The sequence below is a fragment of the Cydia splendana genome, chromosome Z (assembly GCF_910591565.1).
Source record: "Cydia splendana chromosome Z, ilCydSple1.2, whole genome shotgun sequence".
NCBI lineage: Eukaryota > Metazoa > Arthropoda > Insecta > Lepidoptera > Tortricidae > Cydia > Cydia splendana.
The window spans coordinates 7,672,572-7,685,645 of NC_085987.1; the positions used below are offsets into that span (position 1 = coordinate 7,672,572).

The 13,074-nt window shown below is 35.7% G+C and overlaps 1 protein-coding gene across 4 annotated transcripts in view; it reads right to left on the reverse strand.

Annotated features, from left to right (window-relative positions):
* The window catches only part of LOC134804667 (uncharacterized), a 28,347-nt gene extending 15,440 nt beyond the window's left edge, over nucleotides 1-12,907 (reverse strand). For 2 of the 4 annotated variants that reach the window (XM_063777778.1, XM_063777777.1), the window contains exons 1-10: nucleotides 12,505-12,906; nucleotides 11,969-12,142; nucleotides 11,383-11,642; nucleotides 10,054-10,226; nucleotides 9,539-9,629; nucleotides 7,646-7,870; nucleotides 6,690-6,936; nucleotides 6,061-6,209; nucleotides 4,078-4,186; nucleotides 940-985 (exon numbers count right to left, since the gene is read on the reverse strand). In XM_063777778.1, the coding sequence (XP_063633848.1) occupies nucleotides 940-985; nucleotides 4,078-4,186; nucleotides 6,061-6,209; nucleotides 6,690-6,936; nucleotides 7,646-7,870; nucleotides 9,539-9,629; nucleotides 10,054-10,226; nucleotides 11,383-11,642; nucleotides 11,969-12,142; nucleotides 12,505-12,771 (1,741 nt within the window). In that variant the 5' untranslated portion in view covers nucleotides 12,772-12,906. Of the gene's footprint in view, nucleotides 1-939; nucleotides 986-4,077; nucleotides 4,187-6,060; nucleotides 6,210-6,689; nucleotides 6,937-7,645; nucleotides 7,871-9,538; nucleotides 9,630-10,053; nucleotides 10,227-11,382; nucleotides 11,643-11,968; nucleotides 12,143-12,504 lie in introns of all 4 variants that reach the window. The other 2 variants (XM_063777780.1, XM_063777781.1) reach the window with 2 other exon arrangements.
* Nucleotides 12,908-13,074: the final 167 nt, after the last annotated feature.

Genomic DNA, 13,074 nt, shown 5'->3' on the forward strand with positions numbered 1-13,074 from the left:
GACTATTTGATCAGGCGTTTTTACTTTAGCGAAAATATAACTTTTTCTCACTAAAACAATGTTTTAGTGCGTAATATTTTACCTTAAGGTTATTTCTATGCATTTCGACTGTTTCAGATGAAAAAAGTGATACAATTTTACTTAATAATAACTTAATAACTTCCTTAATAATAGATCAACCAAAACCAGGTTTTGGCAATATTAATAACGGTAATGTGGCTCGAAAATTTTTCCAAAACTACGAAATATCAGCCGAAATTACTAAAATAGATGAAGAACTCATACGTCGCTTTTACATAATTTTACAAACAATTTCCAGTGGCTACAAGATCGATACGTGTAAATTCAAAAAATACTGTCTAGAGACAGCAAAGTTATATGTAAAACTGTACCGGTGGTGTCGCATGACACCTACTGTTCATAAAATCCTTATTCAAGGAGTCGCAATAATATCTGAGCACCTGATCCCAATAGGCAATTTAAGTGAAGAGGCCCAGGAAGCGAGGAATAAGGATTTTAAAAACTATCGAGAGAGATTTAGTCGTAAAACTTGTAGATTCGACAACATGACAGATGTTTTTAATAGGCTCTTGGTTTCTTCTGATCCCATCATCACCTGCACACGACCTCTGCCAATTATTAATTCAAAAATATTTCACCCGGAAGCTGTCAACATGTTTATCGGTGAATATGTAACGTCATCATAGGAATATTTTATTTTTTAATATAAATATAATGTAAATAATTATTATTATAAGCACTACTTGACATTACGAATGTAGAATAGTATTTTTTTTGCTTAATTTTACTTATTGTAGTTTTGAGCACAGCAATGTATGGGCGGGTTCCAGTGTGCGTTGGCACTGAATGTGTTATCGGATCTGCTAAACAGCACACTACCTAGTCAAATGAGATATGCCAATAAAAAAAGTAACGAACCATTAAAATCGAGATCGATAGAGCTCCCATAGGATACGGATTCCGACTGAAAAAAATGTTGCCAACATATAAATTAATGCAAAACAAAATAACAGAAGGGTTCTGAATATAAAATCACATTACAATGTATTATGGCGTTTTAATCAAATGCGTATCTAATAAATAACAAACTAGTATAGAATATTATCATTTATTATCAAGTACCTTGTGCGTGAACAAACTTTTTCTTGTCACTCTTTAAAACGATGGTTACAGTCTCCTGGGTCACGTTTTTTATCCTGGTTTTATAGTATTTACAATGACCAAACATATTTTTATAGTAGTTATAAGCCCTTTCCATGATGGGCCATATCATGTACTTAGCATATTTCGGTGAAAACCAAATCTCACTAATTGGAAAATAAATATTAAATAGAAATCAACTTTGTTTGGTATTTTTGGTAAATTTAAATACCATAAAATTAGGGTCTTAAGAGATGTCCAGCAGAACGTAGCCATGGCAACGAGTGAAAAGAAAAATTCACCAAAGTGTTATCTTTGTCTTAAACCTCTCGCGTCATGATGGTCACTATGACAGTTCCTTGCGTTTCTTTTGGTTGTGCATTATTGAAAAAAATATTTTTTTCGCGTTTTTATTAATTGCATATTACATTTCTAAATAAATTAATGCTGCTAACTTCCAAACAATGTCTAAAAACAATTTACGTGACAGCTACTCCATATAATAATGAACCGTCATAGGGACCATCATTCGACGTGAGAGGTATCAAAGAGAACAGAGTGTATAGAGGCGGATTGTCAAAGTAAATTATGCACTGTAAATTTACTGCCATCTTTCGACAGAAGTTTAAAACTGTTAGAACGCCATTTGACTTTGATCCTTATTCTTTCACTGATATGTGTCAACTCGTTAAATATTAATATTAACGCCATCTACTCGACACTATGCCAAAGGTCTGGTGCAATCTTTTCGAGCGATGGCACCATAACCTTCAGCCTATTCTCGAGTAGATGGCGTTAATATTAATATTTAACAAGTTAACTAACACATACTTATCAGTGAAAGAATAATGATTTAAGTCAGATTCTAACAGTTTTTAATCTTCTGCCTAAAGATGACAGCAAAGACATATGTAACTTCGTATAAGACGAATAAAGTCTAAGGAAAATACGTGCCTCGGAATTCAAGTAAAAGTCATTCTCGAATAGATGCCGCACACACCTTTAGCCTATCCTCGGCTAGATGGCGTGACGACACCGTTTCATATTTAACAATTTTAACACATAGATATCAGTGAATGAACATGGATCAAAATGATATAAAAATAATAAAATCATTTATCCATATATATACATTTTTTGATAACCTTATACGTTTTCATTTTGAGTTTTAGTCGTGTGTCGATAGATGGCAGTAAATTTACAGTGACTACAAAATTTACAATGACAGGACCCCTCTATACTATCTATTATTTTTGATGGCAGTAAATGTACTGTAGCTACATAATTTACCATGGCAGTAACTCTCTATTTCAAATTCTCTTTGTTTTTCATTTAATGTCATATCACAGATACCGCATTATCAAGCGTTTACAAAGAGCACAATAAGGTCACCACACATAGTGCAATTAATTATACTAAACTTGTAAAATACTAAGATTTGAGGAAAACAACTGAGTTGTATTCTACACAATTTTATACTACAACAGTCAAGTAGAAAAATAAGGATGCAATCATCACACTCAAAAATATGACCCATAGCTCTTATATGTCATCGAATTAAGAACTATGGGACATATTTTTTAAGTAAGTTGTATGCACCCATTTTTTTACATGACTGTACACCCCTAAAGTTTACTTTTTACGCAGTTTCTGATCGTAATTCTGGGCGCAACTGAAATAAGCGGTCGCGTTCCCAAACTAAATTTGTACGGGAGCTATGTGTGGTGACCTCAATTGGCCTGATGACAAATTTTGAAATCCCTTTTAATATTGTCGTTACACTTGTATTGGTTCCGAAAAACACAATATTTCAGCTATACTCATAAGATTTAACATAAATAATTGCATTTTATTATAGCTAGTTTAAACCTCGCGCGAAAACTCCTCGTACGCCATTTGTGACGTCATAAATTAGTTGGTGGTAGGGTGGTAGACATTGTTTACATACTTTCAGTTACGAATTTGCCTTGAATCCGAATGATATTGTTAATTCAGCACCATATATTACGATTAGGGATGACGATGACATTACAAAAATTTATCACAATAACTCATTTTATACAAAAACTCTCACACGGTTGCAATTTAAGATGAATTATTTAGATACATGTAAATTTTGAGTGAAAATCACCGAGCGCCAGTTTTACTTTTTCATTTTTCATTTTTTCTAGTTACGACAGCCAACATGGCAATGATAGTTCCATTCAGTCAAATAATTAAAAATTGTTGGTGAAATATCGTATTATTTAGCATTTTATTTAGATGATAACTAATAGATATTTACTTTATATCGTGTAATAATATTTTTTGGAGGTAATAAATGTTTAGTGGCGAAATAATTTTTTCTTTGAACCTCCAAAGTCTTTGGTGAGAAGTGAGAACGTATGGATTGCGGTCAATAAGGTTGTCTATGTTGCTCTAAGAAATATGTCATGGATTGATGACGTCACTTCTTAGATCGCTTCTGATTGGCGTTTCAGTAATAATGGCCGATTGGGGCTATTCATAAATTACGTCATTTTAAATTAGGGGGCGGGGGTCTGGACATCGGGTGATGGTAGCATTACGTAGGAGGAAACGGGGTCATTCGAAGCATGATTTTTGGATGATGTTAGGAAGGGGGCGGGGGGGGGGGGGGTCGAAAATCGTCAAAAATCGATGACGTAATTTATGGACAGCCCCATTGGAGAATTTTGCACTTTTATTTTATTGAATATATTAATAATCCTAATGAGATTAATTATACTGAGATTGAACCATTTTTTTTAATCGTATTAACATATATGTTTCTTTGAAACCATTATTTCCATGATTCTTTGTTACTGTCATCAGGCCAATTGTCCTCCGTCTAGTGAGTTAGTATGTGTGCCATATCTAATATTCAGGCTGCATTTATAAAAGAAAATCATATTTTACATCAAAGCTGGAGTCGCACTCCTCGTCACGGTTGGCCTTCGAGACATCGTCGCCAGTGTACACCACGGATTTACCTTGCAACTCGTATCCGCTGTCCTCCATGAGCATACTAAAATGAACACAAACACAGTCTAAGTACCGTAAAGTTGCTTAGCACCTTCCATGCCCAACATTCCCTGGCTCAAAAAACGGTGACTCTGTACAAAACAGTTGTCTTTGTCTAATTCCAGTAATTCCTAACCATTTGAGTGACGTTATAAACTGTTTTGTGGCATGTGTAATGTGACTAATGTGTTAGTTAAGATTTTGTTTTTTAGACGTCAGGACGTTTAACAGTTTATAACTTGGAGGATATAACCAAACGGAGACGCCTTGTCTATAATTTTCTGTACAAAACAGTCTGCCGATATTTGCGGGGGAGGGGCACGTCAAATGTATACGTAACGTAAAAATAGCCATGTCAGATAAACGGGGTTATTCCCACTAGTTACCACCAAGTTCTTACCAGTGGTAACTACTGGGATTTTTTTTCCCACCTTTTACCACTGGTAACTACTGGGAAAAAAAATCCCAGTAGTTACCACTGGTAAAAAGTGGGAATTTTTTTCCCAGTAGTTACCACTGGTCATGGTCTAATAAAACATGGTCTTCTCTTCCCAGAGTGACACGGGCCTACGTCACAATAACATTGCCACTTTATTTCAACATAACATGTTACATGGGTACATTATACCTATGGTTAATAAGTTAAAATATTTCTTTATAATTTTATAATTTTCATTTATATGTATTTTATCTTAAATTTTACAATAACACGTCATTTTTAATTATTCGTTAGCAATATCTTCCGATTCACGAAATAAATTTCAGACGTTCGGGTAATTCTGTTTACACTACTGGCTACACAGGATAGCGCTGTCACATTTGACAATTCGGATCTAGATTACTTCATGCCCTGACCGTCATCCTTGTCGAACGCGTGTTAATTGTTATTTCCTTCTCGCTCAGTGTCCGCACGTACAGCGCGTCGTAAGCTTGGTAATTAATGTGTAACTGTGAATTAGTTTTTCAAACGTTTGTCTTGCATAGATAAATAAAGTTTAATTTATTACATTAGATTTGTTTTATTTTACTATGTTTCTACATGAACAACTTAAAATTAATGCCGTTAAAATAATTTTCACCGTCGGTTAAAATTCTTCCACATTTTAAAGTTTGAGAACCTGTAAACAGCTTGATGACGTAGGCCCGTGTCAGTTAGGTCATACGCGAATCTCGGAAGAGAGTACCAGGCGGAGTATATTATTATACCATGCCACTGGTAAAAGGTGGGAATTTTTTTCCCAATAGTTACCACTGGTAAAAGGTGGGATTTTTTTTCCCAGTAGTTACCACCAAAATATTATAAGAACTTGGTGGTAACTAGTGGGAATAACCCGATAAACGTCAGTCCATACAATGTGTATGGCCATTGGCCGCCTATTTTCGACAGAGGGGAACGCCTGTTAATGACTACTCCGTTAAGTTATATCCTCCAAAGTTTATAACGTCATCGTCACTCAGATGGTTAGGAATTAAACAAAGACAACTGTTTCGTAAAGAGTCACCGTTTTTTACACCTCATTTATTCAGGAATAAATTTTATTCTATATAAGATAAACAGCTGTTTTGTAACGAACCACCGTAACCCACGTAAAAATATATTTAATAAACATTATTTTTATAATAATGTCAAGTTTTTTTTCGAATACTCAGAACGGAAAGTTCTTGGAAAATGAAGTACTAACCTACCTACATCTAGAAAAAAATTACGCAGACCACACTTTTATTGAAAAGTTACTTTTCCCACAGTCTTTTTATAATAAGTTTTTTTAACTAAACTTTATCTCCTTACTCTTTCATGATTTTATTGTCCGATATCCGAAAATTAACTTCTATTACTCAAAAAAAAACTGAGAATCCGAAAAACGAATAAGTACTTACATAATTTTTTCAACGTCATCCGTGATATGTTTGACTGCGTCCATCAACGCCTCCACAGGTATCTCTAGTTTGCCGCCTCCGTGCATATCAAAAAATTTGTTGATCTCCTCTGATAACACCTCGAGGATCACATCTTCCTCGGATCTCCCCTGGAATATTCAACAGATTACAATTAAGGTCTGTTTAAACTCATTTCTAGACTACATTATTTCTAGGACTTCGACATTATATTCTTGCAAAGTCTGTGCAGAGTTAGCTTTGTCCAAACAGCTTCAAAATATAGTATTCATATACCGTTCTAATTAGGTTAATCAGAACCATAAACAATAATTTACTAGCATAATTAATGACCAAGCGAACGCAAAGCGCGAGCGATGCGTCTCCGTTTCAGGTTATGCAAAAATTAGTAAAATTACTTCGTAAGTCCGGCTGTCTCCTCTACAGGCCGAATTTCTCAACCGATTCTCATGAAATGTAGTGACCGCGTTAGTTAATGATATTTTTATTTTTTTGTCGAGAGTTTTTGGATTCTTTTCAAAAAGGCGAAGGCATTCTTTTGTCCACCTAAGTTCCCGGCCTATAGCCTAGTAACTAGTTAGACAACTTAAGCTAAACAAACTGACGATTACCTCATACGGAAATTTATACACTCCCACAACCTTATAATACTGGTTCCAATATGGAACATTTTCGCCCCAATTTACGTTGTTCCACACATGACATTCATCCCCAGAACGATGGTTTATTTTGCATGACAATTGATCCATCAGCTGTAGGATTTCGTCCATCCAATCCATTTTGTTAAATTCGATTTTTTCCATTAAATACTGTGTTATTTTCGAGAAGTGCCTTACGTAAAGAATGGTGTTATTTAACCTGAAATATTACAGTAGAATAACTTAATATGAAGTTTATATAAAATAGAATAATAGGTAAGAATAAATAATGTTCTAATAGTAGGTAATCAATTCTTAATCCGTCATTATAAATAAATAAATAAATAAATAAATAAATAAATAAATAAATAATAAATATTATAGGACAATTTTACACAGACCAACCCACGGTAAGCTCAATAAGGCTTGTGTTGTGGGTATTAGACGACGATATACATAATATATAATTATATATAAATACTTATATACATAGAAAACATCCATAACTCAGGAACAAATATTTGTGATAAACACACAAATAAATGCCCTTACCAGGATTCGAACCCGGGACCTCTTGCTTCATAGGCAGGGTCACTACCGACTAGGCTAGGAGGCCGTCATTATAAATTGGTGTTTGTTAGAAGGGACATAATTTAACAAAGATTTACTTTAATGAATATGAGGGTTTGATTTTACATCCCTTCATCCCCTCATAAGCCCAATACCAATCTGGACAACCGGCCTGGTGCAAAGACAGCAGAATAAATGAAATGTGCTATCGCCGGCAACATATTTTATTTGAAACCCCTATGAAGTCTATGCTTACAACTAAATGTTAAGGAAGATTAACTAAGACACACAAAAACCGTATCTCTTATATTCTAATATATTTGCCATAATTTATAAAATATTAAAAAAGCAATATCAACCTGCTCGCAACATCTCCAATTTCATAAACATCTCCCTCGAATATCTTACGAGCCGTCTTAATTTTATACATTTGGTCGTAGTCGAACATAACAAATTTCTTGCCAAATTCTACTTCAAGGTTGCATTGAACACTGCTGTCTATAGCGTGAATCTTCAAAGATGTGAAACTTGAAGACTGAATATCCTCTTGGTATTGGCTGCAGCTAAACTCTGAACATTCAGCTCTGTCGAGTAGTACATAGGGTTTATTTTACAATGGGTATATGATTTTCAATTATACAGTTGCAAGTAAGTAATATCAAAGAGAATTTGAAATAGAGGAATATTGTGAAAGTAAATTATGTAGTCAGTACATTTACTGCCATCTATTTATTATATATTTATTTTTTCACTGATGTGTTTTAAATTTCTACTTCTACTCGACGATAGGCCAAAGGTATGGTGCCAGCTTTTCGAGCGATATTTGCTTCGAGCAACACCGGCTTCCGACACATCGGAAACGAGGGGCCCAAGCGATATCTCACCGTACAAATCTTTCTGCCATTTTTCGCGGGGGGAAAGGTGCACACAGTCGCACTTCTCACACACTTACATACAAAATCCAATCTGTAATGACAACACAAATACATAGAAAATGACACACGTCAAAGACAAATCTTGCAAACCTCGATCTCTTTTTGTGTACGGACGAGTGACAAGTGTCACAACACGCACACTAACACATTTTTGTTGAAGTATGTTATTGTATTCTGAGAGATGAGAAGTCGGATTTGTCGCTCGACCGATCCGCAATTTGTACTGAGCGAGCAAAATCGATAAATCCAACAATTACATGAGACTAAAATATAATAATTGTGTTTGAATGTAATTAAACGTATGATATGTAAAAAAAAATATTACATGTGAAATGTAACACTTTCTTTTTGTAAATTTGATGTCCCCGACCTCTTTTTATAACAAAAAACCGAGCAAACAGGCACTTTTGTGCAGCAGTGTTCACGCGCGCGTCTTGACTCGGTCTAGTGAAAAATCCAAGTGCAACTAGTTTTATTACCCGCGCTAGATTAGATTGACGCGCTAATCTTGTACCTCGGCAGAGGGGAAATAGTGCGAATGCCGCCTCCCTTCCGTGTTGCTCGAAGGATATTTGTATCGAAAGATGGCAGTAAATGTACTAACTACATAATTTACTTTGACAATATTCCTCTGGTCTAAATTCTCTTTGGCAATATGTAATGTGTGTTATTACACGGTAGATTTTGTCCAGATAACAACGCCAATATACAATATATCAACAGCTACAAGTAGGGATGAATAATAACTACACTAACTATACTAGGCTATCGCTATTGCCAAAAACTCTCTATCCGTGTAGTAAAGCATATAAAGGCATTCGCATAGCTTAAAGATAAATCACATGAGGGCAAAGAATATAAATAAAACTTGGGGTTTAAAATGCTTTATTTAGGCTTGAAATCTACTTTTGTAACTATAGAAGTAAAATTTTGCGTTTTGATATTATAAATAGCAGTAGGGCGGCATTGGCAGTTCAATACGCAATACGCAAACAACTAAAATGTAAAAATTATATTTAATGTCATCTACATCACTGACTATTCTCGCGGCGTTGTATGGGGCTGTCAGTGTTATTTATTTACTAAACTCTGGTGTTACACATATACCACGCCTCAGTGAAGCTGGTATGTTGTTTCTTCAGTTAGCAGCAGAAGTTGCTAAGCGGGCGAGGTGTTCTAAATTACCTTGACGCGCTCTTATTCTCTTAACTATAAAGTCGCGTCAAGATCATTGTGAACACCTCGCTCGCTTAGCAACTATTGCTGCGGACTGTACTTTAGACGACTATTAGTTCAGTTGTTTATGTTCATACTAACTCGAATAGTCTTTGGAACGTGCTACGCGAAATATTCGCATTCTTGGGTGATATCCAGTCAATCTCGGTTACTTCTTCAGGCTCTGGGAGATCTAAAGATGTTCATTAAACTAAATATTGCGTTTTATTAAAGTATGTGTGCAACAAAGGTTACAATACATTTAATGCCGATATCATTCGCATTTGAAAGAATTTCGTCCCAATGAAGTAGACATTCTATTTGCTTAATAAAATCCAATGTACCACTGTCCAGAATACATGCATTTAGGACCGGCTGGGTCCCTTAAGCCAGCGACATTTAGGTTTTACGGACGCAAAAAGCAGGTCTTTGAAAGGTTTCCATCACAGAAATTACTACCTATTGAACATTATTGCTTGGCGCCATTATTAGTTTGCAGCTGCATTAGCCTCTTGCTAAGCCAGTTCATGATTACACAAGTAGATAGAGAACACACAGAGCTTGTTATTCAGATATACACATTGTTTATAGAATCTGATTTTACTATTAATACTCACTTGAAACCATCACCAAGCTGTTAACATCGAGTTCCATCTTCTTATAGTAATGTTTTGATATGAAGAGCACAAGCTGACTAAAGCAGCCATAGTGAGAGGTGCCAGGAGGTCCAGGGCCAATGCCTCTTGACATGACCATGTATTCTGGGTATCTCATTACAATGTTGCTGCACCTGAAATGTTCAGTGACATTTAATAATCTAATAATGTAAAATAAATACACTATAAGGTTGAACAATCTACACAAATCTTGAAACTGATGAGCATACTTTTCGACGGCTGGTCTGGCCTAGTCAGTAACCAGCAAAGCAGTCAAGCCCTGCCAGAAACCGACGGTCCTGGGTTTGAATCCCAGTAGGTAAGGGCATTTATTTGCGTGATATTTGTTCCTGAGTCATGGGTGTTTTCTTATGTTATTTAAGTATTTGTATAATATAATATATATTGTTGTCTGAGTGAGTACCCTAGCGATGTTACGATTCGACTTCACAAATCGGTTCAAACCGATTTAGGTCTGAAGTCGACTAAATCGACTTGAGTGTTCCGTAAATCGACTTAAGATACGATCACCCGCTCTAAGCGCACCCTTTCCGATTTGTTGCTGCGTCACTTTCGTCGGACATATTGAGGCATAAAATGTACACGAATCGACTTCAAACCACGAAGAAAAATGTTGGCATGCACTTTGCCGTCATTATTTTGTCGAGTCAAGTCAAAACTTGGTATCTACAGGTAAAGTAAAATGAAAGTTATGGTTCAAGTAGTAAGGTTCAATTTCGCATAGGCTTAAAGAGATCAATTTGGCGGTTTACTTGGATCGGTTTGCCAGTTTTGCGCCGCGTCGATTTGCTAACTGAACGAATTCGCGGCAATGACTCACGGAATCGCACGAGACCGCACGCCCTTTCCAGCTTGCTCGTATAGTGCTTTCCCGTTTTATCTTTAGCAATTAATGACATTTTGATCTACCGCGCAACGGAAAGTAAAAAAATATTACAAAAGTTTTAAGTCAAAAGTTTTTGCTGTCGTGTTATTCTAAGAATTCTAAGGGTCGAACAAACCGTAAAATTTACAATTCGATTTCTTCAACTCAAAACCAAGAGACTACGGAGCGGTTTGAACTACTGATAATTAAAAAATAGAAGTTAAATCGACTTGGCCAAATCGGTTTGCAAACCGATTTGGGTTTAAATCGGAGTCGACTTATTCGGTTTGAAAATTTTTCGATTTGAACCATCACTAGAGTACCCACAACACAAGCTATCTTGAGCTTACAGTGATGCTGCTCTTCTTCTACTAAATAATTAGGATTGAAAAAAAACCAATTACCAATCATGCAATTGTTCTCTGGTCCATTCAAAGTAATGATCTGACTGCCTGAGTCCATTCTTGTTCAAATTCTTCATAAGACAATTAAAATCCGCATTAGGCGTAGTAAACAGGACAACCCAAGGCTTGACAAAACCAAACACATTATGAATGAGCCTGTCTAGATCATGGGGCAACAGTTTTTGTATCATCTCAATAGCAATGACTGCATCACAGCCAATAAGCCGGTAGTCTGGGTCGGCCGCATTTCCTTGAAGTAGCTGAAATGATTACAAATGAGTTGCTGGGACCTAGCAGTGTTGTAGTTCACCACATGCAAAGGTTGCCTGGCAATGTCTACTTTACATTTGGCAATCAACTGCTAATAGAGAACTTTCCAACAGAGAATAGAGATACTGGTTACCAGGTAAAAAACCCAGGATATAATTAACTTAAATAATATTTAATTTACTTTAGAAGTCTTTTTCAGAATAGTGGTAACATATTGTTTATATAGTAATTTCAACTCTGAGTAGTCAAAATTCAAAAATAGGGTAAATTCATATCTATTTTCTAAATAACCATAGAAGAACACAAAGAGACTTACAGTAATTTGCAATGGGGTTTCCCATCTGCCTAAATAATTTAATGATAAATCACGTATATCACAGGTACAGTTCAGAGAGTGTGCAATATCTAAACCAAGTATTTGTGTTACTCCCGCCACTTCAGTTAGGTATCTCAAGAAATGGATGTCATAGTGCTTCCCTATATTTAAGACCTGAAATATAAAGTCAAGGTTCAAGTTTAAGTGTTACTAGAGAGTACAAGTCTTTTTTGGACAAAAAAGTACTTAAGGAATAAAATAACTGGTCTGCAATGATGATGCTTTAAAGTTTCAAAAAGCAACTGCCAGACATTTTTGATCATTAGAAATATTATACTCTCCGTATTCCTTCAAATGATTCGATATCGCGTCGGTGTCGTAGGCGGAGGTGGAACGCAGAGGTAACTTTTCTGCTTACTCAATAGTGTCAATGGAAATTTAGCAGCTCCATAAGAAAAAAAATTGTGCTAATTTGATCAATTTTTTTAATAGCAAGTTTTGGTCGAAAAAAAAATAAAAAATAAAACAGAACTTGCCTTTTCTACCCTGCCAAACCACTGCTCGTCCATAAGGCAATCGCAGACTGCTGCATACCGTTGAGCGTACACCGGCGGGAAGAATTCCACTCCACATTCGTCATCGTAGTCTGCATAAACCTGGTCTTCGATTTCTTCTTTCACACGGATCAGCCTGTTATCACTCAACTGCCTAAGCAGTTGAGTGAAAAACGGAGGCAGCCATCCATTCAAAAGGGCCAAAATGGATTCACGGACAACTATCAGCATCTGCAATGTTATGATCATTATGCAACATTATAGGATTTTGGATTTGTAATGGAATTAAAGTATTATTAAAAATAATATCGCAAGGATTTCTGCCAAAACTATTGCACTGACATGTTGATGTTCATATGTTTTTGTTGATGTTTTGAATTTTGGTCTTGTGTCTATACTGACCACTGACTGGTCTATACTCTATGATCAAGCCAACCGAATGTCAATGTCAATCGAAGTTCTTCGCCTGTTTGAGTCATTATTAAAACTGCTGACTACATAAATGCGCGTTTTATTTAATCATAAATATAACGCTTTAAGGCGTATCCAGAT